We start from the raw sequence: 27316 nt of genomic DNA, 5'->3' as shown, positions 1-27316 counted from the left end.
AAAGGAGTATATTCAATTACCATCTACAATCAACTTAACTATGACAACAAAGTGTTTTGTGACAAAATTTGTTTGGTTTTTTTTTTTTTTTTAGTTCTGTGTGGTTCTGCTTTTGTCCATCTCTATGTATTTTGGTACAATTTGAGATCAGCATTACAGTAACAAAAAAGCTAACAAGACAACATTATAGAAAAACACCAAGAACGTCATTTTTGGTTTCACTTGCTCTAGTTTTTGTACATTGCAAAGGCTGTTTAGAGACTTCACCTCATTTATACTTTCTGTTTTATCCAGACTTGTCCCCCTCTCCCTAACCAAAGTAATGAAAAAATAGTAAAAAGTTATGTATTTCACAGTGGGCAGGATTTTCAGCGCCATCCATCCCTCTAGACAATGAACCAACCAGCAAAGTTCCATTTCCTCATGTCCCCAAGACTACTTGGACTAAGGGCCAGGGCCAGGAAGGCCATTTTTGCTGGCCAGCTGGGCACCACCTTGGAGCCAGCCACATCCCCCTGCATTGTTAACATTCTTGGCCAAGACCATTCCTGGCCTCTCCCTGGTTTGGATTCTCCCATCAAACAGAGGGGTTCAGAGGCACAAAGATCCTCAGCCTCAAGCACTAGCACAGCCCTCTTTGGAGGCCAGGATTGCCATAGCTGCCTGCTCCTCCCCAGGGTCTATGAACCCCCTCCAGTGCCCCAGAGGGTGAGGTGCAATCACGATAGACCTTAGCTTGGCTCAGGGCAGGAGCCTGCTCAATGCTTGCCACTGCCCTGCTGTGGACGACACTGCTGCCAGGATGGAGGCCTCTCTTCTGCACTCAGAAGACTGGGAAGAACCTGGGAATGCCCCACACAGATGGAGGAAAGCCAGGACAGGAGAAGAGAGCAGAGGGAGGGAACCAGGGCAGAACAAAGAAAGGAGGCCAAAGATGTCAAACAAAGCAGACCACAAAACTGGCCAGGAAACACTAGTGTTAAACTAGCAAGGTATATACCACATAAAGAACCAAAAATAAAATGAAAAGCCTCAGGAAATGAAGTAATGTTCAACAGTAACACACAAACTCAAACCATAGGAACCCTACCTGCACAACTTTAGATCTAAAAAGAGGATTGTATGGGGCACTCCAGGCTGCCACTGGGACAGAGGGAAACTCAGGACAGGGTTTTCCGCACGTGTGCAACCATGGAAGGGTGGATCCTCCATCAAGCTACAAGCAGCTAAGAGAATGGCAGCAGTTAGGAGGCTGCCTTTCTCAGAGCCCCCTTCCATCAGGGGGTGGGGGTGGGGAAGCTGGAGCCAGAAAGTGAAAGTGGAGCAGGCCCTATTGGCAGAGGATGGGGCGGGGGGGGGGGGTATGGCACGCAGACATGGTGGCACTGGGCTCCAAACACCTGACTGCAGACTCAGCCTGGCAGCAGTATCGATTTCCCTTTCCAGGAGACAGTGAGAGAAGAACATTTGGGGTATGGCTCTCCAGGCTTGCTCTCCTCACTTCTGAGCACGGCACACCATAAAAACACCCCACTTGTCTGTCCAAGCTCAGGGCCGGATGCTGGCAGGAGAAGCACAGAGGCTCCTTCATTCATGTGTTTATTTGTCAAATGGAGTCTTGTGGCTAAAATAGAAACAAATCCTCAAAAGACGCCTTTTTTGCCCATTCTGCACCGGTGGTTGAAAGCGTTTGTCTTTGGATTTTATTTAAAGCATGAACTTCTTCTGGATGAAAGAAACAAACTAAACAAAGGGAAAAAAACAGCCCGCCCACCCACTTACCCTATCTCAGAAGGTCCTTCAAAAAGAACATGGGTGCCCTAATGACGGAAAGAGAAAGAAAGGCTGTCATTTCCAAAATGGAGCCTTTACACAGGAAGGGAAGGAAGCCAAAAGAAGAGAGTTAAGTGCACAATTGACAGGAATACACCTTAGAAAGTTTTGAGTTTCCAACAAAAATATTTCAAAAGGGATCCCACTCACCCCTCTGAACCTTTTGAGTTTTTTCCTTTAATTTTATAAAATAACTTTGCAGCCACCCTCTGAGGAATGAAGGCAGCGACCGATAAGTGGAAGCTTATGACGGGATGGCCTGGGGATGGAGGGACGGACGGAGAAGCTGCGGCGAGTCAGGCTGGACTCCATCTGGCCAGGACAGGAATGGACAAGACAACATCAAATGAGAAGCTGCCAGCCGGACCATATACAAAAGCTAAACATACACAAAAGGGGGGGGGTCTTTAAATCTACCATACTGCTTCAGTTCATTTCCAATGCAACAATCTACTCAACACCAAAAATGGTCATATCTATCATAAATACAGAAAGTCAGTTGTTTAAAACTCCAAGTCCTTAACACTCTGCGTGTTTTCTTTTCTGAAAAGGGGAGGGCTGAATGGTCCCCCTTGAAATTGGCTTCAGCAGAAAAGATACCCCTAAAATCCCCAGAAAGCTAACTTAGTTCACATTGTCTCTTGAATACTTTCTGCCCATTTTTAAATTAACAACAAAAAATCCTTTCCTTGGAAAAAATCAAAACCAAAAAAAGAAATTATATATATATTTATATAAAACAATGATTCTGAAAACCGAACAAAGTGTGAGCGATTGACCTGAGAATAAAAAGACATTACATTTCTTTTTTCCTTTTAGCAAGCAAGCCATTGGTATCTGAATGCTAAGATAGCAAGAAATTTAAAATGGTCCCAGGTGGTCTGCTTTCCCACACAGTTATGCTGGCCTCCACTGCGCTCTCAAGGGGGTTGTGCGGGTGGGGGGGCTGATTACTGGGGGGACAGCCACCTTTGAGAGAGCCACAGCAAACCCTTTGGCCGCCCAGAGGCAAGCCGAGCTGCCAGCAGTGGCCTCTGGGAAAACCACCCAGGCGTCTCTCTCTCAGTTTGTTTTTCTTTTTTTGGTTAGAAGCTTTGGAATTGCAGTTAGTCTATTTCTGAAACCGGTTTGTTATTTCTAGATTCATTTTGCAAGAGTCTGTCTTCAAAGCTTACAATCGAAAAGGGTCCACGCTGGGGAGGCCGCTGTCCCGGGGGGGGCTGGGCTCTACTGGCCCCCCAGCCTCCGGGCTGCGGCCCGAGTCAGACTCCTCCGAAGAGAATTTCCTTGGCATCAGAGAGGGCTGAACCCCTGAGGTGCTGCATGAGCTTGAGGTAACCGTTGAAGATGAGGAGAGAGGCGGGGGCTTCCCTGGAGGGGAGGCTGCCGGAGGCCAGGGCTTTTTGGAGGCATGGGGGGGAGCGGCGGGCAGGAAGCCGTCCTTGGGGTGAGCGGTGGGCTGCGAGGTAGATGCGGTGCTCGGGTCAGGGAGGCAGGCAGAGTGAGGTAATTGACTGGGATGCTCTTTGGCGTTTCTGGCTGCTGCTCGGGGGACTGTCCGATGTCTGTGGGGGGCAGATTCGAGATGCTGCCGGAGGGCCTCTTCCCCACACACCGTGCTCTCGCACGCCACGCACTGGTAGGAGCCACCCCCGCCAGCGAGCACCTGAAGCGCCATCTCAGGCAGAGTCCCCGCCAACTGGCCGAAGCAGCAGAGGGATTTCAGGTGGATGTTAGCCGCCTCTTGGCTCCCAAATCCAGCCTGGCATTTCCGGCACACCAGTCTGTACTGCACCGGGGGGACAATGAAGGGGTCACAGAGGGAGTCCGGGGCGTTACTGCTTCCTGTGGTGGGCTCTCCTTGGGGGGACCCCTCGCGGGAGCTGTTCTTTTGCTCTTCTGGCTTGGGGGGTTCTTTGGCAGGGCCTTTTTGAGGGGAGGGGCCCTCCGCGGGGACGGGGGGCTGGCTGCCTTTGGGCAGGGACATCTGCGCTTGCCGTTGCAGTGCCTCCTGGAGGCTCTGTTGATATTGCTGGTAATGCTGCAGCAGGGTGCCCGGGGACAAGCCAAGCAGGGCCTGCGACAGGGCTGGGCCATAAGGGAAGACCCCTTCCATGCTGTACATGGGCTGGAGGTATCCGCTCTGCAAGGCCCCCGGGAGCTGAGGGGCATAGTACGGAGAGAAGCCGGGCACAAAATACGGGAGGAAGGGACTGGTCAGCAAAGCCATAGGGTCCGTGTTGAGAGCAGCCTGCAGGGCCTGCAGCTGAGTAGGCTCCACCGAGTACTCCAGGGAAGGCCCTGTGGCAGGGAAGGCCAGGCTGGGGTTGGGCACTTCCCCTTTGTCTTTTTTGGGCCCCGGTAGGGCCTCCCCCCTGGCTTTGGGGGCGCGCTCCTTCTCTTTCGCCTTCTCGCTCTCCTTGTCCTTCCGCAGTGGGAGGGGAGGTGCGGAGCCCACGGGTGTTTGTGCTGGCGGGGGGGAGCCGAGGGAGGCCGTCTTATTTGGGGATCCTGAGGTGGGAAGGCCAGGTGAGGGAACACTTGTGCCCGGCAGACCCATCAGGGCGGGTTTTGGAGACGTTAAAGCTGCAAGGAAGAAGAAAACAGGTTTGGGACGGGGAGAGAAAAAGCAGGATTTAGGCCTAAGTGGTCAGCATGGCCCTGTTGAAGGAACCCACACACAGTAACTTTCAAACATAGAATATTTAACATATTAATATATGAGTTCACATACAAAGGTCTCTCATTCACTTCCTTCTTTTTTCCCGTTTGCTTTTGTTTCTTTTTCTAATTCTGTCATTTTAAAATTGTCTTGCTGTTTTGTTTATTCAGTAAGCAGCTATTTAAAGGGAAATTCTCCACTCCTACTGTCCCTTCATCTCCAAGAGTGACCCAAAGGGGCCCCACCAGCCCCATCTTGGAGCAGTCCCCTCTTGGACACCCGGAACTGCAGAATCCTACTTGCAGGACAGTCTGAAAAGCTCAAAAGTTCCTGCTGAGATCAGGAATGTGAACCTAAAAAACCAGAAATGGACGTGATTCAACGGGGTCAGGAGATGCACAGATGGGCAACACCTCCTGGCAACAAAGCTGCCAGTGGCAGGACACTTTTGTCAGAAAACAAACGGATGACAAATACAATAAAGCTCTTTTAGAAATTTATATTACTGCTATAGAGGAATGGGTGGGCTGGCAACCTAGCCTCTCCCATACCAGCAGAGGTCATCCTGGCCTAAAGAGATGATAAGAGGCAAGCCCACAAGTAACCTCCCCATCCCACCTCACTCCAGAGGCAGAGAGCTGATCCGTCTTCTCCGTCATCAGGTTCCCTTCACCTCCTAGGTTGCAAGAGGCCAATGGTTCTCAAGACGAGACCCCCCCCCATCTGAAAAGGAAGTGCCTCTAGCAGAGACTCCTTCTGCCCCAGGTGATCCATCTCAAAACCTCCCTCAGGGGCATGCTTCATCCACGTTCTCTCCTCCTCCCATTTTGGACAGCCAAATTGGAAAGTTCACGAGACAGGTGCAACTCACCTGTATTGGAAGGAGTGAAGCCAGGCAGGGATGGACTGTTCAAACCTGGCAACAGGACAGGAGGGATGCTTTGAAGGGATGCTGGGTAGTTGGCAGGAATGTTCAAAGCCTGCAGAGGGGAACTGTCAAACATGCCTTGCTGCTGAGCAACCAGGCCAAGCGCTTCATTAGCCTTCTTGATTCGGTCCAGCTCTTGCTGTGCCATCAGCTGGCGGACGGTGGCTGGGTCAAAATACTCCTTCTCTTTGTCCAGCTGACTCCCAACAGTCTCTTTCACTTTGGAGATGTGCTGCTGAGAGAAGATATGGTCACGAACAGACAGGCGGGCACTGTACTTGATACCACACAAAGTGCACTCTGTTTTTGGCCCCTCATAGCCAGTTTGATTAATGCCAAAATGCTTGGCCATGTTGAGCTTGGATTTCTTTTCTTTGGCTCGGGCATTCTGGAACCAGACCTGAATAACTCTCTTGGGGAGCCCAATATCATTGCCCAGAACCTCACACTCCAGCATGGTGGGTGTCCTATAATCGTTAAAGCAGGCCTTCAAGACTTTCAGCTGGAGGTTGGTCATCTGTGTCCGGAAACGCTTCTGTCCTGGCCGATCCCCCCCATCCCCGGATTTGCCTGCTGAGCCACTAGTGCCCGGACTAGGAGAGCAAGGGTCCGCCAGGCTTGATGTCTCACTGTAATCCACGGTGCCTTCATTGTCGTACTCCTTGCTGTGGAAGCTGGGAGCTGGGCTCACCAGGCCCGAGGAGAGTCTGTCTTCATACTCTGACATGGCTAACATGGCAGCTTTGGACAGACCCTCGCCTGGCCCCAAGCTCCCTCTGGCTTCTGTGGAAACCCCTGTTGCACTATCATTGTCTGCATTGGCCTCATCCCCTGTAGTTGTGTCTGTGATGGCTGTGTTGACAGAAGAGCAGTCATCATTGTCCAGTTTGGCTTGGTCAAAGCTCAGATGGACAGAGGACATTGAGGGGCTCTCAAAGTCTTCCATGCCTTCCACTTTGATGGAGGATGGGCTCAGCAGGGTCTGAGGAGACAGCTCTAGAGATTTGCTGCCTGGGGAGAGGGGGATTCCCTGGCTGTCACTGCTACTGCCAGGAGCAGACAGCTGTGCAAAGTTGGCCCCGTCAAAGAGGTCTCCTTTCCCCATGAGCCCCCCTCCTCCTTCACAATCCAGAAGCATGGCTGACAAGGTCAGGTTGTATCCTGCCCGCTTGGCTTCATGCCAATGCCGAGATCGGATATGTGCTTCCAGGGCGGTCTTGGCTTTGAAGAGGGCCCGGCAGAAAGGGCATCGTCGATGGGCCTGAGCAGGCCCCACTGCTCGGAACTGCCCTTTCCTCTCCCGGGCCCGGGTGTTCTGGAACCACACCTGCACTACACGCTTCTTCAAGCCCACTTCATGGGCAATGTGGTCGAGCATCTTCCGTGTAGGATTGGAGTCCAGGAGGTATTTTTGGTACAGCACTTCCAGCTGCTCAGGAGTGATGGTGGTCCGGAGGCGCTTATCCCGCTGGGGCTCCTCTCCACCAGTGCTGCTGTCGTTCCCAACAGGGCTGACGCTGGTTTTCTCCTCCAGCTTCCTTTTCAGGGTGCTCATGGTGGCAGTTGGGGTAGAGGGCGAAGTGGCTGAGCTCATGGGGAGTTGGGAGAGGGTCCCAGAGAGCAGTTGGCTAGCCAGCAGTGGGTTACTGGGGTCAAAGAGCATAAAGGGCAGATCAAGTGCCCTGTCTAGGAACTGAGGGTGGAGAAATTGGCCCTGAGTGCTCAGGAAATGCAGTTGCTGGTGTTCTTGCCAGTGCTCAAATGAAGGGAAGGCCAGCTTGCACTGCTCACACTGATATGGAACAAGCTGAGGGGGCAAGCTGACCAGCTGCTGGGCACTCGGTGTGGTCAGGGGTTTGAGAGGCAGGTGAGACAGCTGGGCGGGAGGAGGGCTTGCCTGGGGCAGGCCATCCTGGAGAGGGTGGGCCAGCTGCTGCTGGAGGGGTGGGGAGACCTTTGAGTGCACTGAACTCGGCTTCAGCTCTCCTTGGTCCTGCGGTGGCAGCTGCCCATCTTGCTTTGGTTGCTGTTGCTTCTCCGAAGTTGGGCTTTGTTGCATACTTGAAGGCTCAGGGTGCTTTGGTTTCTCATCAGTAGCGTTTGTTTTAGACTGACAGGCAGCAGGGCAATCACTATCTGCCTCAGTGGTACTCTGTGACAGAAAGGCCACACTGGCAGAAGAGGCGGGCATGCCATAAGCCTGGGAAGGCATCGGGGTGCTGCAGGAGGAACTGCTGGGAGTCAGAAGCTCCGTTGCATCCATGGAATCTTCATTCTGACTGTCCTCCTGCCCTTCGTCGTCTTCATCCTTGTAGCAGAGCTTTTTCTGATGTTTGATCAGGTCAAAGATGCGCTGGAAGACTAAGCTGCACTTCTTGCACTGGTAATTGAGGTTGTTCGTTCGGATGTATCGGTCGTTTGTCAGCTCCCTTCGCTCCCCTTCTTTGCCTTCCCCCTGATTCTCATAATTCTTTCTAGCTTTCTGGCGAGCATTCTGGAACCACACCACGATCACCCGAGTTGGGAGGCTCAGCAGGTTGGAAAGCTGCTCAAACTCGTCATCCTTTGGATAAGCGTTGGCATCAAAGAAGTCCTGCAGCACCCGAAGCTGGTAGTCCGTGAAGCGAGTTCGGGAGGATCTCTTGCTTCCCCAGTACTCGTGTTTCTGAGGCTCCGGAGAAGATGGACGGGAGTCCATTTTCAGGTCCTCCAGGCTGGTGATTGGAGGGTTGCTGAAGTTGTAGGGCGAGTCCTTGTTGCGCTGGCGCTCTTTGAAAAGCGTATTTCGAAACCAGTGTTTGATCACCTTCTGTGGCAAACCAGATTTCTCTGCCATCTCCTTGATCTGCTCCTCACTTGGGGAATTGTTGATGTCAAAATACTGCCTTAAGACCCGGAGCTGATCATCGGTGATTCGTGTCCGTGGTCTTTTGTTCTGCTGCTGCTGCTGCTGCAAAAGGCCTGGGTTGAGTTGATGCTGGTACAGCTGAGCCAGCTCTGCTGGTAAAGAGTCGACAGGGGCAAGCTGGGGCGGTAACTGGGCTGGCAGGGCTTGCAAAGGCATGGTTGGCATCATGAGTGGTGAGAAGAGAGGCAGCTCCATGGGCAGAGGGAGCTGCGTGAGGGGCAAGGAAGGCTGGGCGGGTGCGATGGAGGGAGAGGTCATGGGTGGGGCTGAGACCTGCAGGGTGGGGGTGGAAGGCGACTGGGGGTGGGCAGCAGGCACGGCAGGAGCAGGGGCAGTAGGGGGCGGTGGGGCCGGCTCAGGTGTCAGTGGCTGCAGTGGGTAGAGCTGGTCGTAGTGCTCTCGGTACTGCTGGGCAAACCTTTCCAGCTGCTGGAAGGGGAGGTAGTGCTGGTGGACATGTTCCTGGTGGGTCTTCAGGATGAGCACGTTGGAGAAGAACTTGCTGCACGATTCACATTCCAGCCTCTCCAGGCTGTCGGCCTGCTCGGTCCTCCCAGCTGCCTTCTGCTTGTTCTCGTTGTACTGAATGACCAGCTCAAACCCGAAGTTCTCCAGCAAAGCTTTGGTGGCGTTCCCACGAGCATCTGCAGCAATGCGAGGAGGGAGCCAGAGCGCCTCCCCAGGGCTGCTTCCAGCTGCCTCTGTGGCCCCCGCTTGGTCAGCCTTCTCTTGGGCCTTGCTGGCCTCAGGCAGGGGTTCTTGGCAGATGGGGCTTCTGCTGCCCTTCTCTGCCATCTCCTGCTCCTGCTGGGCCTCCTTTTCCTTCCCCGCAGACTTGGTCTTCTTGTCTGGGGGCAGGCTTGGTGGGAGGAGCACGCATGGAGGCTGGGACAGTGGAAGCTGCTGCTGCTGCTGCTGCTGCTGCTGCAGGTGGCTTGGCTGTGGAAGCTGGGATTTCAGATCCTCCAGAAGGCCCAGCCCACTCCCTGCCAGTGTCAGGGTGCCATTGGTCACTGGCAAGCTCACCTCAGTGTTCAGCTGCAACTCAGCACTGGGGAGATAGAAGGGGAAGAGTAGCTGCTGCTGCTGCAGGAGGGCCTCCGGGGCCATGGGGAAGTGGGGTAAGAGTGTAGGGCTGAAAAGCTGGGTCTGCAGAAGCGATGCTTGCTGCTGCAGCTCTTGCTGCAGCTGGGCCTGCATCAAAGAGTGTGGCGGTGGGGGCAGCAGCTGGCGGCATGCAAGTGCATCTCCTGGCTTCTTACAATTGGTCTCTTTAGATTCTGAAGGGCTCAAGGGGACTACAGGTGGGTGGCCGGTACTGATGGGGAGGTTCAGAGGAGGCTGCCCTGTGGTGTCACAAGAAGCCGGGCTGAGAAGGGGAGGAGCAGAGCTGGTGCTACCTGTGCTTATGTTGCTCTGGGTGGAGGAAGAAGAGGAGGAGGCGAGGCTCGTGGTACTGATACCCAAGGGGCTGGGCATGGAGGAGCCCAAGGAAGCACTGCTGTGGCCACTGCCGCTGACTGCTTCCAACTTAGCTGCTCGTGCCTTGGTCTGATGCAGCACAGAGCGCATGTGGATCTCCAGGGTGGAACTCTGGCTATAGGCCACGCTGCAGATGCTGCACTTGAAGGGCTTGTGGTCAGGGCTACTGGTGACCTCAGACTGGCTGGCGGAAGATTCCTGGAGGGCCCTTTTCAACTTGTGCAGATGAGAAACTGAATTGTAGTGGACCAGAAGGATGTTCTTCTGCGTGAAGGATTCTTTGCAAACTGTGCATTTATACGGGCGGGCTGGGTCCAGGAATTTTTCCAGGGTGAAATTTGGGCCCTTCCGGAAGGGAAGAGCCCGTTTAGGTTCTGAGCCGGAGTCTTCCTGTAGGGACCCACAGTCACTTCCTGAAGGGCTCTGCTTGTCTTCCTGGTCGCTATTCTCCTCCTCTTTATCCTCCTCCATCACCATGGTGTGGTCCTCAGGCAACGAAGGGTCACCCATGGCAAACAGTTCTCCATTGACCAGCAGTCCGCTGTACAGCTGCTGGATGTCGGCTTCGCTCAGATCCAGGTGGCTGGTCTCCAGGTGCTTCTTAAGGGCCTGAAAAGTGCGGAAGCTCCGTTGGCAAAGGCAGCACATAGTGGCTGCCCGGATGACGTGGTACTGGGAGTGCAGCTGAAGCTTTTCGATGGTTTTGAAGGCCAGGCTGCACTGGTTGCAGCGGTACTTATAGACGTGGCGATCAGAAACAGGAAGCTGTGGTCGCTTGCCATGCATCTCGCTGAAATGGGTCTGGAGGGCAGAGGAGCTTTTGAAGCCCTGGCCGCAGCCTTTCTTCCAGCAAAAGAAGCCAGCCTCCTCTTTGGCACTGGGCTGCTCAGATGCTGCAGGCTTTACTCCACTGCTGCCATGCCCCATGGCCTCTGGTAGCAACTGCAGGCTTTTGCCCCCTTCCTCCGAGCTCTCTGTGGAAGTAGAATCAGAGCAAGGACTTGTCAGTGGCTTGGCACAGGGACTCCCCTGCTTCGGTCGTCACCTCGTCCTGGCCTAAAATCTTCCCATCTCGTCTGGCTCAGCTTCCCCTTTGAACCCAGCTCTCACTCCCTCATCTATCTAGGCTCTGTGAGTGTGCGCGTGCTACTTCCCTTCCCAATCCCAACCCCAACCACCTGCCCCCTTTGTGACTTTTCCTTCACACTCATATTGGAATGAGCAAGCCAGAGCTGGGATGCCAACCACATTGCCCAAGGCCAGCTCTGAGCTCCCGCAGTTCATAGGGGCCACCCCAAGGGCCCTGCCACTCCCTCTCAGAGACACTTTGGCAAGAGTTTTCTTTCGGGCCCAGGAAAAAGTGTGACTGACCAGGTTGCCTGAGGGATTCCTCATTCCCATCTCGATCCGGTGCTGCTGCTGGGAGGAACACATTGCTGGGCATCATCACCTCTGGCGTGGTCACCTGCCAAAGCCCAAAAGAAAACGGCATTTAAAACCTTTTGCAAGACAGGAAGCCTTTCAGCCCCAACAAAGCCCCGGGGTTTTGCACTTCAGCTCCTTCTGTTTTTTAGACAAAATTCAAGTCGATCAAGCATGTTCCTGTGATTACATTCGGACTTAATTAATGGCATCCACTGAATGAAAAGCATTGATGTTATTTCTCCACTTTGCAAGATTCAAACTGAATTTGTAACTGTGTTTTTGCACAATTTTGGGGTAGCCTGTGAGGAAGTGTGGTTGAGCGGCTGAGAATGCAAAAAGCCCTTAACTTAAGCGAGATATGAGAACACACCAGAGTTCTGAAGATGGCTGCACCCTTGTTCTCGGGGTAACTTGACCCCAAGGGAGCACAACCAAAGGAGCAAAGCGGGATCCAAGAAAGGAAGGCCAGGAATAAGGAGGAAGGCTTCAGCTGCGCCATCTGGACATGGGAGCAAAAGGAACCATGGTAGCCCCTTCCCTTCTCCCCACCGATAGACACACCACTCAGACCCCATCCCCAATGAAGCACTTTATTAATTGCCCCGTTCCACCCCGTTTCCTGGGAGCACACTCTGAACACACACATACACCACTCAAGGGCCCTCCTCCCTCACTGCCACAAGCCCAGACTGTGGCTGGGGAGAAGATGCTCCAAGCTCAGGATTAGAAGATCTTCCTCCGGGATCTCCTAGGCTGGAAACTCCATAGGAGAGAATGACCTTCTTGGTGAGCTGGATCTCTGGATCATCCACTCAGCATGGCCACCAAAAGCTCCAAACCAGAGCCATATCTTCAAGAACTAAGATTCCGCCGGTGGCATCACTGCCACAAGATATGGCAACTCCTTTTGAAGGCAAGCAGAGAAAGAGCCATGAGCCAGGGCGGCTCCAGGCCCCTTGGGGTGCACGGACAGTCCTGCCATGACAACCAGAAGCAGGAAGGGGTGGGGGGTGAAGAGACTTTTGCTGAGTCTCTCCAATGCTGCCCTGACTGCTACGGGTGGCAGAACCACTCCTGAAAGAGAAGCACTGCCCAGGGAACTGACAGCCATCCGGGGCTTCCTTTTGCAAACCTAGGAAATAGGCCAGGTGTCCTGGGCACCTTCTTTTTCTCAGACAGACTCCTCAAGTGAGTGCAAGGAAGGGAGCAGCCTGGACGGCTGGCTGGCCCAACTGTCTCTGCAGCCCCAGCCCAAGGAGAAGGACTTCCCCAGGAACCCAGAGGCAAGGCTGCTCCCACTGGGGTAGCCTGAGGAAAGGGACCAAACTCCAAGGCCGCCGGGTCCCACCAACTCTTCCATGCCTTTTCCAAGCCCTCCAACACAATGGATCTGTAATTGTTTTTATGCAAGTTAATTAGGGAAATGCAGGTGGCTACAAATAATAATGGAAAGAGAGGCCTCTGCAGTTGAAAGACTGAAGTCAGTCAAGTAAGAAAGAGAGAAGATACCAATTCATCCGGCCTCCCATTGTCTTGCAGTGTCTTTAATCATAATTCCTGATTAGGATTCTAAAAGGCAACAAGTGGGATTCTTTGTCTGCCCCTGCCTTCCATCAATGAATTTTCCCTAAAATATCATTGCCAGCCCAATCATTGCACTGCGGTGGGCTCCTTTCTGCAAGGGGCAAAGGCAGAAGTCCTCCCCCCCATCCTGGGGGCCTGCTCATTCCAGGTCCCTCAGATCCCCACCTGGCTCCTCCGACCTAGGGCTGCTCAGGCTTCTCAGGATCCTTCTTCTCTCCCTCTCTCACACACACAGAAACACAGAATCACACACAAACACATATCCACCCCCACCCCCATCGCTAACCAAGCTCCCCCCGCCAGGAGCACCCATGGCTGCCTCCTCTTCTCAAAGGGGGCAAGAAAGAATCTACTCTCTCCGTTTCCTGCCTCGACTATATAATTGGCCCCAAATAAATTCTGCAGCCTGGTGGGGGAGGGGTGTTCCTATGGGGAGCCAGCCAAAGGAGGTAATTTCCATCACAAAGACCCAGAGGCAGAGCCAGCCAGCCAGCGAGGAAAAAAACTTCATTAGGCACACCATCAAGGTCGCTTCTAATTTGGGCCACCTAATTGGCCAACCTGGCTCCAAATTAACAATGGCTGACTATTTTCATTACGTTCTTCCAAAAGGGGAAGGTGGGGAGTGGGTCTGGGAAGTCACGAGGACAAACAATGGGAGCAGGGAAAGGAAAGCAGAGGGCAGGTCCCCTGCAGGGTCTTCTGGCCAAGCCTCCATCTGCTCCCTGTATGGGTGGAGGATGGGGGCTAGAAGACTGTAGGAAACCAGGGCTGGCCTGACCCAAGCAAGGCCAGCCCCCAGTCCTGAAGCCAGAGGGGCCACTGGAGACTTTGGTCCGCATGAGCCAGAATTCCCTCGGTTGGTATCAAGAGGACTTCATCCCCCCCCCTGCCAGGTTGACCCCTGGCAGGCTGCAGCTGCTCCCCCCTCCCACCCAGGAATGACACTATGCCCAACCCACCCGCAGCACCCAGGGGGACCAAGCCCTTCCTCTCAGTTGGAGAAGCCATGGAGGAACCTGGGAATCCAGAGCTGAGGCCCCCTGAGCACAGCAGACCCTTGCCTGGCCCCAATCCCCAGAAGGCTCCTCGCTGCTGCAGCACAGTCTGCCGGTGAACTGCAAGCCACCCGGATCCAGATTGATTTCTCAGAGCTGAGGCTATTTCAGGAGAGTTTCTCGGGTTAAGGAGGAGCCCTGTTTCCAGCAGCCAGGAAGGTGGCCTTCTGCCACAGCCTGAAGGGAAAGCCTAAGCTGCGTGGAGACACAGGCCCACTGCAGCCAGCTGCGCCTTCCCCATCTTGAGTAGCAGCAGCAGCCCAGGCCTCCAAGTTCAGCCCCAGCCCTTTGCCCAGTGCCAAATTGCCTTGGCAATCCAGCAGTTGAGATTGCTGTCAGCGGATGAGGTGTCCTTCCCCAGTGGCATGGGGGTAAGGACAATCTCATGGAAAGAGGCCACCTCACCCGTTCTCTCTTTGGGCTTGGTCGTCCACTGCTGGCAAACACTGCAGCCTAAATGCCTCTCACCTCAAGGAGGCAGCCCTGGGCACCATTCTCAGCATGAGAGTCCTCTGAGGAAAGTGAGGACGAGAGTGTCCCAAATCAGGCATGGCACCCATCAAGGTCAATGTCCAAAAGGTGACAAGTTAGAGAAGCCCAGGGTTTTGCAGGTTGTTTGAGCAGGGAGGAATGAGCCAAAAGGAGGCTGCAGAGAACATCATGGTGGACCCTGTATGGTGGATCCTATGCCTCCGTGGCAGCTGCAGGAGGCCTCCCAGTTCCACACCAGGCCAGGTCGCAGAAGGCCAGCAGGGTCTTCTGGCTCCACCAGAGCTCTCGGGCTGCCCTTCCCTCTGCTTTCCCCCAGCTCTTTCTCTTGATGCTCGCCTGGATGCTTTGAACAAGTCCTGCTGTGGAGGGACACAAAAATCCCCCCAGGAACTTACCGTCAAGAGGAGCTTTTCCACACAGTCGGGAGACACGCTGTGCAGGTGGGTCAGGTGCAGCTGAAGGTGGAGCTTGTTGCTGAGCAGGTCCTGACAGAGGGGGCACCTGAGCATCGGCTGGATGGAGTGCTGGGTCACAGTATGTACCCGCAGCCGGTTGACATCCGGATTGCTGTACTTGCAGTAGGGGCACTGGTACACCTGGGGGCAAAAGAAAGCAGGTGCTCGCAGGGGTCAAAAAGTGGCCAGGTGCAGTATGGCGTGCCCCACCAGCCCATCGTCACCTGGCCAACTTTTCTCAGGACACACTCTCTCTCATGCTCTGCATGCTGGCGTTGGGCTGCCCAGAGACCCAAAGGCAGATTATTCTTGGTTTAGTGCAAGAGCAAAGTGAGGCTTCTTAGGTGCCAGCGCCACCCCGGATCTCACCTGCTCTAGCTTCGCCTCGTCTGATGGTGTGGGCCATTTGGGGACAGGTGACGCCGAGTGTCTTGAAAACAAAGAGTGCTTGGAAGGGAGTGGGGGGTCTGCTGGCTCCTTCTCAGCCTGGGGACCTTGAGCTGCCAAAGAGAGAAAAACACCGCTCTGTGATCTGGTGGCCTTGGCGGGCAAGGGGAGCGGCTGCAGTGGCCTCAGTCCAGAGCACCCCTCCCCTCCCTCACCGCCTTCCTCCCGCTATAGCCTCAGCTAAAGGTCCCCTTTGGAGGAGCTCAGTTTGCTGTCACCCACAAGGCGACACAGTAAGAAGTATTTGGGGCTGAAGCTGCTGCCAGCCTCCCCCCCGCAGCTGGGCCTGAGGATCCTCTTCCTATGGCCAAAAGCCAGGAATTTCCCCATTCGAGCTCCTGTAAGGGGCGTCTCTGCACACAGAACGACCCAGGCTGTACCCATCCAGTGAACCAACACAGCATCACCCACGGGTCCCCAGGTCACTGCCCCTTCCCTCAACCACCCCTCCTTTTCTGCCTCTGCCATGCTGGTAGTAGGGAGGGGGGCTGAAAATTAAAAGGGAGAAAGAGATGGCATTCCTAGACTCTCAGGGTGCTCTAGGAATTCTTCTCTGTACTGGCACCAGGAAGGGTGGATTGATGAGCTACTACCACTGGCCAGGAGGAGTTTACTTTAGCCCTAAGCAGTCCTGGGGCTACATACTTATTAAAACCCCTCTAAGCCCAATTTGGATAAGCCATGCTCTCTGTGTCCCAGAGTTGTATGTGTGAAACAAACTGGGCCAGACATTGAAAAAGCCTCTCTGCTGGTCTGCAGCCTTCTCCTTTGTGCTTCCCACATCCCTGTTCAATGCAATGCAACAATACCCTCTCTTATGTGCCTGCCATGTGGAAGGCTTTTCCCGAACCCCCTCTGCACTGATGTGTTTCTCTGCTTGACCATGGCTGGCTCCAAGTGGGCAAAACACCTGTGTATGTGTGAATACAAGCTCCCTCTGAAGGGAGGGACACGTTCTCCGTCAGAAAGAATCCCTTCAGCTTCACACTAGCAGTTTGATGGACAGATAAAGCAGCACTCAAGTTCACCTGACACCCCACAGGAATTTGCGCTGCTATCGGAAACATGAGAGACAAGACTGGGGGAGGGAGGGCACAAGAACACCCTCTGGGTGGTTGTAGATGTACATGGAGCAGCAGGACCCAGCAAAGTAGAGGCCTCTGCCCACCCTGCTCACCTGCCCACTTGGCCTGGTCCTGGTCAGCCATGCTCTCCATTTCTTTGGCCGCCTCATCAGGGTGCGTTGCCACCTCGCCAGGTCCTTCCACATCTCCAATGAGCTCCTCTGGAGGGGACGAGAGAGTGAGAGCCAACCTGAGACCTCCTGCAGCAGGCTCAGTCGCCACAGCATCCCTGCTCAGAGTCAGAGGAGGTCCTCCAAGAAGCCCCGGCCCAACTTCTGGGGACCCAGTGATCAACTTCCCATGCTCCCCAGCCCTCAAGAAGTTAAACTGCCTCTTAGGCAGAGAGAACCACTGACTATTAAAATCCAGCCTTCTGCAGCTTCTCCTGAACCCCTGAAACTCAGCCTCAGCAGACAGACCAACCTACGTTTCCTGAAAGGGAAGGGAGGAGAAGCCCCTGAACTAAGAGAGGGAAGTAAAGACATACAATCAGCAAGCGTCAGTGGAGGGGTGGGGGAGAAGAAAGGGGGAAGGTAGGACTTATTTCTTGGCCACAAAACCAAGAAATCAAAAAAAGCTTCTTAGACAGAGGCTCTATGGGAAGCCAACAGGCCTTTCCAGGACATGGAAAGAAAAAGAAGGGGGGAAAGGCCTCAGGGGTTGCTGTGATCCAAAAGGGATTTTCTTCAGGACGTTAGAAAGGGAGGCGACAATCCCAAAACAGAAGGTGAAGTAAGATAGGTCAGAAGCTCACCAGAGCGAACCCAGCAAAGCCAACCCTTTCCCCAGGAAGAAAAGGGAGGGGGCAGCCTTGAGCCCTAGGCTTCAAGGAAATGAAGCACAACCACGGCCACGTTCAGGGCAGAAGGGAGCCATCTTGAACTAGTTCAGCCGAAGCAACCCAGTTGGTGAGAAAGAAGTATGAGGAGTTCCATGGGAAAGGCCGCAGCTGAAGACTCCAGGAAATGACGACCCCCATCCTGATTCTGCCGCTCTGCAGAAATAGGTCACCCATCGGCAGCCCTGTTGGGGACTGAATTGCTCTCATTGGCAGGGCAGATTCTGCAGGAAGAAGTACAATCCGGGAAGCGAAACAGCCAACTTCTTCTCTCCCTTCCCAACAGGGGCAAGGGATGGATCAGCATATTCCCCCCACCCCCATTTTAACAAACAGCAGTGCCAGACCAGACTTTCCATCTCTGTGGTTTGAGAAACCTGGCTGGAGGGGGCTACTGAGGGTCTGTATCCCCTCATGGGCATCACTCCCTCCCTGGGAGCAAAGGGCTGCTAGTCTAGGGCAGAGGAAATCAAGAAGAACTGCCCGAGAGGCTGGAGGTTTATCCTCAACAAGATGAAGCAAAACAGCTCATTAGGATGCTTAAAAACCATAAAACCATGAACGTGAATGCCAATTAAAAAAAGGGGGGAGGAATTCTTAATAAACTGGATACTCCTTCTCCATGCCCGTATTGGACTGGCTGCCCCCATCAGCGATGTCAGCAGCAAAGCTGAGCACTTCAGGAGAAGAGAAAGGGAAGCCTGCAAATAGCAGGAATTTAGCCATGCAAAAGGCCTGCTTTGGCAGGTTCTCCATGTGCCTACAGAGCCATGTGGCACCTTAGATAACCACATTCATGATGGCAGAAGTTTTTGTGAACTGCAGAACACAGCAATGCATCTTAAAGAGACAACTGGGGCTAAGAAGTCTTTTTCTAAGCTGGACATAAACCTCGACACACCTGAAGCTCAAGTAAAGGGCACACCGCGGACCTGAAGATAATTCCCCTTCAAAATTAAAATAACGATGAGAAGCAGAGGTCTACCAGGGATTATTATATTCCACCCAGCCCTCTGTATTCCAGAGTGCTGCTCTCAGGGCCTCAACAAATGGGGAGATTGGCATCCAAGGATCAGTAGAAGCCCTCTTTGCTTTTGAGCTGGCTGGCTACCTGAAAAATTTCACTGCGAGTGAATTATCGGAAACAAATCCTCACTCTCAAGCAAGGCCCTAAACTGAAGCGCACAGAGTGGACTCATATTTCCATGCAGGAAAACCTGCTTTGTATCTCCTGCCCTTCATCCTGGCAGACATCCAGATTTTAGGCAGCAGAGCCAATTCTCACTCACTCCCACCCAGAGTCTCTCTCTGGGATTCAGGCCTCATAGATGTTGGCTTAACAAAATGACAGTCCTTACCAACACGGTCAGGCTGGTGTGGCTGTGGGAGGCAAGGGGGAGGGATAAGGCAGGAAGAGGAAAGTGGAGCGTTGCGCTGGCTCCCCTCCACCGCCCCCCGCCCGCATCCCATTCCAGGAGATTCAGCAGCCGAGAAACATGAGCTGTCACAAACCACAATCAAATTGGGTCTGAAATATTTAGCAGTGGCTTGGAAAATGCAATGATGCAGCTCTGACAGGCGAGATGGGTACAGACACCATTTTCCATTATAATGGAAATATCCAGCCTGTTCTGAATATGTATAACCCAGAAAAATGTATTGATTTTTCTTTCAGCATTAAAAAAAATTGAAATACCCCGCAGCTGTCAAAAGCCTTTTGTTAAAAGCTCATCTTCCTGGAATGAGGTTTACCAGAAACAAGTTTTAATTGTGCACAGACTGCTTCTTCGAAACACAGAACCTTCTCCCATCCTGTCTCACCAGAAACAACCCTCCCTCCCTCCCTCGGCCAGTGGAAGGGGCAGAGGCAGCTCAAAGTGGCTGGAACCTGGCTGGCCGAGGTCAGGAGACCCAGATCCAAACCTTCCCCAATCCTCTGGGCCACTTGGCATGTGCCAAGACAGGATAACAATGCCACAGAAGGGCAGGGCAAGTGCGATGGCCACCGTTTCCCATCAACCTGCAGAAGGCGTTGAGAAAAAAGCAGGGAGCATGAGCTTGCAGAAGGAAAGGGAGACTTGCATGACCAAGCTTCCCCCTTTTCTCCCGAGATGCAAGGAGGATCTCTGCAAGGACCTAAGAAAGGCCTTCAATTAAACACAGGAATTCTTGATTCCTGCACAAGGCAGGCGGAGGAGCAGTCCGTCCCCCCCCTTCTCCTTTGGAGATGTGATATTTTGCACTCGAGCCCCAGCCTCCCTCGGGGCCTCAAGCAAGGGATTATTTCTACCTCTCTCCTCTTTCTCCACGTCCTCTCCAAACTGGCCAGACTCACTCTCGTATGTGGCATCTGCATCTACAGCAGCCCATTCCTTTGTTTTCTTCCACCCATCTTCCCCTCCTCCCCCTAACTTCCCTGGGTTTTTCAGGTCAGGCCCTAGTATCAGGGCAGGAAGAACAACACCCTGAACTACCACTGTGCCTCACTGCCCTCTTACATGCCACCAAAGCAACTTCTGATAATCAACCCACAGAAATCTTTCAACCCGAAACAAGCATCCCCTAACAGAGACCCCCAATGCTTTCCTAGAAGACTTCAAAAGCCCAACAAGGCTGGATACCAAAAACAAGCAGCACCCCAAAAGGGAGGTATCATTAAGATGGCCCCACCACTGGGCCCTAGAGGTGGCATTAGCAAACCCTTTCTCCCAGCTCTTACTTGTCAAACAGACTCAGCCTGGAGCAAGCGCTCGGAAAGATCCGGGGCCATGGAAGTAGCAAAGGTGACAGTGGGCATTTTGATTTGCACCCAGTCTAATCCTGTTGTAAGAGTGGATCTAGGTTGGATCCAAACAACCTAGGCTGACTCCTATGGCACCAACTGAATATTCCAGATAACTCTTCAAAGTCAATCCCACAAACATGTATTACAAGGTCCAGACACAACATGACCAGCACATCAATAACAGCAAGCAGGATTTTGCTTTCCCAGATCACAACTGGCCTAGCCGTGGCCTCCACTTGCTGTGCAGGCAGGAGTCATGAAAGTAGGAAGATCCGAACTTCAAGCCAGACATACCCACGGGAGCATGAAAATAGACCATCTTTGGGATCAGCTGGGTTCAAGTGTATTAACTAGGCACTAGGATATTAGCAGTTGTCAAAATTATGTCATTCTCCACCTGGCATTTTCCTTTTTCACACCAGCTGTTCTCTGAGTTGGCATAGAACAAGAAACTCCATTGAATGGAACAGAAAGGTTTACGAGATACTCAGAGAGACCATTTACAGTCTCCATTCATTCCATGGCAGCCCTTCCAGAGGAGCCAGAGCCAGGAAACATTAACAGCTCTTGGGCCAATGACAAACAATTGAGCCCAAACCTTGGGAGGGAGGTGGAGAAGGGACATTTGGGAAAGATTTCCATCCATCCATCCATCCATCCATCCATCCATCCATCCAATCTATGGAATAGAGGCCAGCCAGCCTCTTCTCTTGCTTTCCCGACATCCCACAAGCAGGATTTTTACTCTGATGGGCTGCAGCATTCCTGGGCAATCAGGAAACGAGTAGAAAAAGAATGGGGCAACTAGAAGGTGCCTGGACAGCTTCTGCGGCTTCCTTTCTTTAGCCGCTTTCTCTACTGGCCAGTGGCTCTTAGGCTTCCCAAGAAACTCCATGGAAAAGACAATTCTGCTTCTTCAAAGCCAGAAGCCTTGCTTCCCAGGGGTGGGTTCTATTTACCTTTACTACCGGTTTGCGACGGGAGCGCGCGCACACACTCGCTTCTGCGCATGCACAGATCACCCTTGACGACGTCAGGGTGGATGGGTGGAGCCTCCCACAGGTTTTATTACCGGTTCTATAGAATTGGACAGAACCGGGAGCAACCCACCACTGTTGCTTCCGTTTGGAGACAGATTCCTTCAGCACATTTCAAATGCAATGATTGTGGTGATTTTTTAAAAGAAAAATAAATGTGCTCACATGTGTGTACATGTGTGAAGCAAGCCACACACCTATTTTTTCTCTTCAGCTAAAACCTGTCAAAGTCCCCAACTGACTTTGGTGAGTACCGCCAGCCTCTGCAGCTCAGCAGCTTGGTTTAGTCTTGCTCTTCTAAAGCATGCCAGGCTCTGGGGAGGCCACCGAGGGCTTCTCTGCCAGGGACCCTTGTTCGACTCCTCTCCCTGGAATGCTGTGCATGCAGTCAGGCTCCAGAAGAATCTGTGGTTCTCTTGCCCACCTCTTCTAGCAGCCCCACTACTAAAAGGAAGCAATCAGACACACAAAGATGAAGCTGCCGATGGGGCAAATTGCAGGTGTTGAGAGAGGGCCGTCTAGGATGCAATCATCATTCCATCTTCTTTAAATGGGCTCAAGCCAGGCGGTAGCCAACTCACAGCCTTCCTCATGCAGGGAGTGTCTTTGGAAGGCTTGAGCCACACATTTTATTCTGTCTACCATCTCCACTCTTCCTCACACCAAGATGGTTCTCCGCTCCTGCGATTACACTTTTTCCAGAGTGCAGACGGAGATGGCCGAAGGCATTTCCATCACAGCCTGTATAGACTCCTATTGATCTAACACACACAGTGTCTTCAAAATTGTTTATAATCAATATGCAAATCACTCCTAGCATCGATCTAGTATTAATTTTCAATTAGGGAATCCACAAGGGGTCTCCCAAGGTCAATACCTAACAGTGAAAAGGAAGTGCCAGAGTGAAATATCAGAGTTGGTACTCAGAGACCCTTCGGCAGTTTCCTGCAAGCTCTCTTCTGTGGTCTCCACTTCCTCCTGGACGGATCCCTAGAAGCGGCCACTAAATGGCTTCCTCCTCTTTCATCTCGGTTGGATTGTTCTTCTGAAGCTTCAGTCTCTTATTTCTGACAAAGGCAAATGATACTACTCACACCTGTCCATTCTCAGAGCGGTATTTTATTTGCTATATCTGAACCTGAAAATTGGAGGGGTTTCTATTTATTTTGACCCATTGACCCCATGGAAACTATCAGCTTATGATATCAAATTTCCTTAAGTAGGAAGGTTGGTAGCTTAAGGGTGGCATCCACCACCCATTCATAGGCTTTACTTTTATCTACAGCTGTGTCAGGAAACCCAGTGGTGGGAAGTGGTAAACTGTCCTCATGGTAGTGCCAAAGCAGAAGGAGAGGCCCTCCTTGGTTCAAAGGAAAGCATAAACCAATGTGTGATAATGACCCCTTCTCAATACGTGACTTAAGCAGCTCAGACACCTTACATTGAAGCACAGTGTAAATCACTAAAGCTTCAATAAAGTCTTTAAAACTCACTATAAATGAAATTGTATCAGTATGCCTATAAAATATAAGCCAGTTTCCCAGTGTCTTTTCAAGTTACACAACTAAGATTATGCTGTTATAAAATTAATTAGAAGAAGCTTTACAGCACCTTAGTGGTAGATAAATGATGCTATAAGAAAACAATGGTTCTCAACCGGGGTCCTCAGACCACTAGGGGGCTGTGATGTCATCCCAGAGAGTCTGCAAAGGCTTGAAGAAATATTGTGAGCTAAATCTTAAGTCTTGGGGGGGGGGGTGCCCATGGCCACAAAAGGTATTTAAGGGGGGATCTCCGGGGTGAAGAAAAGGTTGAGAAGCCCTGTAATAAGTCCCAAATGAGGAAACAACCATAAAGTGGCCTTTCTCTTTCTTGCATGGACCCACTAAGATTCTTTGGTAGAATGACCAGTGCATATCAGGGTCCTCAAGACAAGCCATTCGCCAAATGTTATAAAGACAGAATATTTTCCCTTTCAATTTGTTGTTGTTGTTGTTAGTTGCGAAGTCATGTTCAACCCATCACGACCCCATGGACAACTTTCCTCCAGGCCTTCCTGTCCTCTTACCATCCTCTGGAGTCCATTTAAGCTCACATCTACTGCTTCAGTGACTCCATCCAACCACCTCATTCTCCATTGTCCCATTCTTCTTTTGCCCTCAATCTTTCCGAGCATTAGGCTCTTTCTTCTCATTAGGTGGCCAAAGTATTTGAGTTTCATCTTCAGGATCTGGCCTTCTAAAGAGCAGTTAGAGTTGATCTCCTTTAGGACTGACCGGTTTGATTGCCTTGCAGTCCAAGGGACTTGCAGGAGTCTTCTCCAGCACCATAGTTCAAAAGTCTCAATTCTTTGGCACTCAGCCTTTCTTATGGTCCAACTTTCACAATCATACATTGCAACTGGGAAAACCATAGCCTTGATATACACACACTTTGGTTGGCAGGGTGATGTCTCTGCTTTTTAGTATGCTGTCTAGATTTGTGATAGCTTTCAATAAATCTGGTTAAAGGTGAATCTGAAAATTTTATTTTTTTGTTCCAATAGAAGAAAATGTCTATAGTCCAGAGTCGAACTGTGGAATTCTTGATGCTCTCTGAGCTGGGTTGTTTGCTTTCAGACATTTCATTACCTGACTGGGTAACATCATTAGTGCACTGGCAATGTTATCCAGTCACACAATCATCTACAAGAAAACAGCTGAGCTCAGAAAGCATCAAAGACTCCACAATTCTTTTTGATTTTTAAGTGGCTGCCGAGAGCATGATATGAGGGCACAAAAGGTGGAGTGCTTCTGCAATTTGCCAGTCCTTGTTCCTACGACATGGGTGTACAGCAAAAGCCCTGAGCGCTGCCGCTAACCTTTGCCATGGACCACTGCCTAATTGGTTCAGCTAATTGGTCTACGGATAATGTTAATTACCATGTTTCTTATTAATGGATGAAATCTTTATTGGTTTCATTGATTAGCAGGACTTGTTAGCTAGCTTAACCAATGGCAGATGTAACAAGTTCTCTTATTGGCATATCAATTAGCATAATCAATTCCTGGCCAGCGGCTGCCATTCGCTCTCCTGCTTGTTAGGAGCTGAAGCCAGAGCCAAGCAATGTTTTTCCAAAGCAGCCTCATTCCCATACCCTGACGCAAATCCCTGGGTTGAGCTCCTTTCTCTGTGTAGAACAAGGGGTCTTTTTGCACGAAAGGGTGAGAGGCAACGACCCACAGCATCCTGTCTGGCCAAGAGACCGGATTTCCTTCCTGCTGCTCAGGGTGCCCTGAAATATCACCCTCGCTGGGACCTGGTTTCATATGTGCACTGTGTGCCTCCCCGCAAAACCTCAAGGCTAGAAGTCAGATGGGCCAGGCCGAGAGGAGAGAACCAGAAGCCGTGCAAGAAAAGAGAGTCGGGGCAGGCTGGCACTCATCCTGCTCTAAGCTCACCCTCAGTTCTCCAGCAGGACCGGAATCCTCAAGGCAGCAATATCTTACTGAAGGCAACTCATAAAACAGGGAAGACTCTAGTCCTTGTAATATTCCAAAAGCAGTTTCTCCGTTAATTATCCCAATTCCATCACCGTGCCACCTCTAATGACCCTTCTCTCTGCCCAGAGCCTATGACTGAAGAATCTACCTTTGGAGCACAGTAATTACCGCTTTCCCTTTCCAACTTCTAACTGGAGATCAATGCTGCATTTTAAGACTCATTGATTTACAATTAGCCTAGCTTTCCTACTAAAGTGTTTTCAAGCAGAGTTTACTTTTATTTTATTCTGAAATCTCTAAGATCTGGTTCTTGGATTTCACATTCTCTTGAGATGCATGCTGGAGACTCAAAAAGGAAGAAACACATCTAAGTTAGGGAAGGGAGACAAGGCACGTGGGCCACACTCAGGGCTAGTGGAGAAAAAGGTTTTTCCCCAGCAGAGGAAAAACCAAGAGCAGCAGAGCAGCCGCACATCCCTGGCCAAGCCAAGAGGCCCACCGAATTGACCTGAGGAGCTCCCAGCTCTTCCCTCCTCCACCTGCCTCGCTAGCTGCATTCAGGGAGGAAGGCTGCCTGCCTTTTGCAAAGCACAGCAGCAGCAGCAGCAGTTAAAAATAGTAGAGAAGGTTCGGCTGTGAGCAGCCAGCAGCCCCTGCATGTGTAGAAGCTACCAAGAGAACAGAAGTCAGCAGAGCAATTAAGCATTTGATGCCAATGGCTTCCAGCACTTTCTTCTCTGGCACAAAGGTAGCAGCAGAGGGATGGAGTCTCTTTTCTTCTCCACAGATGTGCAGATGGGCTAAGGGCAAGGTGCTGAGACCCCAATCCTTGGCTGCAGCGAATGCAACATTCTGCAAAGGGGAGGGCAATTCGCTACCAAAAGACCAACCTTATCTCCTGCGCTTCGGCACTCCTGCAATTTGACAGCCCTCATTACATTCAGGGAAGGGCCATTTCCCTATCAGAGGCACTCAAAATGTTCCCAACTTCAAAAAAGAAGATTTGTTTGCATCTCCTAATAATCCTACGAGACACCACGGTGAACTTCGCACCCACTTCCTTTTTTCTCATCACTTGGCTCAACTTTCTTCCCTTTCTGCCCCTTTCATTAGAAAACAAACCAACCTCACTTTAAAAGTTTGGAATTAAGGCCCAGCATCACAGGTTTGTCAACAGGACTGATCTGAACAAAGTATCTGGGCACAGAATCTGAGTTTTCTTGACATTGTGTGTTGGTTCCAGTGCAAACCATTAAAGGACGCCTATGCCATGCATTCCTTTGCATTCCTTTCACACATTCTCATTCTCCCCCTCTCTCCCTCTCTCCCTCTCTCCCTCTCTCTCTCTCTCTCTCTAATGGACTCCTTTCATAGTGCAATGTTTTCTCTTACTAACAGGAACCCATGAATTATATATTCTCAAAATATACACTATCTGAAATATTGCACAAAATTGCATAATTTAGTATTAATTGGATTAATGCAACCACTTAGCATACTTTGGCAGGAGCATGTCTCTGATATGAGGGGAGTCTGCCCCCCCCCCGAGTTACATCTGGAGTACCAGAATAGCAGGAATACCGAGCAAGCTCAGGAGTCAAGAAACTGCTTCAATGACGACTGAATGACAAATTTCAAAACAAGAAAAGAAAGTCCACAGAAAACAGCAAAGAAGAGTTTGCTGGGGCTTGGCTATAGCAGAGTTCTGTTTGCTTTTGAAACTTGAACCCTGCCAGGAATAAGCAGTCCTGGCTTGCCCAGCGCAAAGCAGGGGAAGCAAGCTTTGCGAAGGCAACATCTAAACATGCCCCCCCCACACACACCACCACCCGTTTTCACTGTAGTACTGTAGAGCAGCAGCCCCAACCTTTCTGGCTTTGCGGACCAGGGGATGGTTCAGCACAAGCAGCGGGCAAGTGGCCCGGTACTGGGCCAGGGCCTGGGGGTTGGGGAACCCTGCTGTAGAGCATATGAGAAAAAGGACCGCTTTGGGCTCTTGTCAATCCTTGGACCGTGTCATTTCTGGCAGCTATGGAGAAGCTGAGCTTCTCTTGGTAGCAGTGAACTTCTACCCTTAAGACCATGGAAGGGGTGGTCAGCCACATCAGTGACTGACCTTGCAAGGCCATTTACCGACACATGTGGTGGCAGCCCCCCCACCCCAAGCCCCTTTTGGAACGAGAAGCCCATTGCTCTTCATGTACTCTGCCTGTCAGTTTTCTGAAGAAAAAGAACCTCCTGCTCTGTCCTTTAGGAGGGGCCAGGGGGTTGGACTAGAAGACTTCCAAGGTCCCTTCCAACTCTGTTATGCTATGCTATGCTATGCTATGCTATGCTATGCTATGCTATGCTATGCTATGCTATGCTATGCTATGCTATGCTATGCTATGCTATGCTATGCTATGCTATGCGCTATTCTTGAGCCAAGCTGGACAGCCACAAGGAACATACTCAGGCCAAACAGGAATATTCTCCCCCCGCCCCCCCCGTCCCGCCCCCGCAAGAGGTGAGGTGGGTCCCCACTGGCCTTTTGGAAATGTGTAATCTTAGCAGGGGGGCAGAGGTCGACCCCGAGGCCCCTTATATGTGGGGTGCCACAAGGATCGGTCCTCTCGCCCCTTCTATTCAACATTTATGTGAAGCCGCTGGGTGAGATCATCCGTGGTTTTGGGGTGAAGTACCATCAGTATGCTGATGACACCCAGCTGTACATCTCCACCCCAGACCACCCCAATGATGCCCTCGAGGTGATGTCCCGGTGCCTGGAGGCCGTACG

The 27316-nt window shown here is 51.8% G+C and overlaps 1 protein-coding gene across 1 annotated transcript in view; it reads right to left on the bottom strand.

The window, feature by feature from the left end:
• Window positions 1-1837: 1837 nt before the first annotated feature.
• The window catches only part of ZFHX3 (zinc finger homeobox 3), a 77008-nt gene continuing 51529 nt past the window's right edge, over window positions 1838-27316 (bottom strand). The window contains exons 5-10 of the mRNA XM_070952678.1: window positions 16452-16559; window positions 15197-15327; window positions 14768-14968; window positions 11185-11278; window positions 5367-10787; window positions 1838-4419 (exon numbers count right to left, since the gene is read on the bottom strand). Of these exons, the coding sequence (XP_070808779.1) occupies window positions 3005-4419; window positions 5367-10787; window positions 11185-11278; window positions 14768-14968; window positions 15197-15327; window positions 16452-16559 (7370 nt within the window). The 3' untranslated portion in view covers window positions 1838-3004. The remainder of the gene's footprint in view (window positions 4420-5366; window positions 10788-11184; window positions 11279-14767; window positions 14969-15196; window positions 15328-16451; window positions 16560-27316) is intronic.

This window comes from Pituophis catenifer, unplaced genomic scaffold (assembly GCF_029215685.1).
Source record: "Pituophis catenifer annectens isolate HBS135680 unplaced genomic scaffold, rPitCat1.0.hap2 SCAF_13, whole genome shotgun sequence".
In the NCBI taxonomy this organism is placed as follows: Eukaryota; Metazoa; Chordata; class Lepidosauria; order Squamata; family Colubridae; genus Pituophis; species Pituophis catenifer.
The sequence above is the reverse complement of the archived record's forward strand: the minus strand, read 5'-3'. Positions and strand labels throughout refer to the sequence as shown.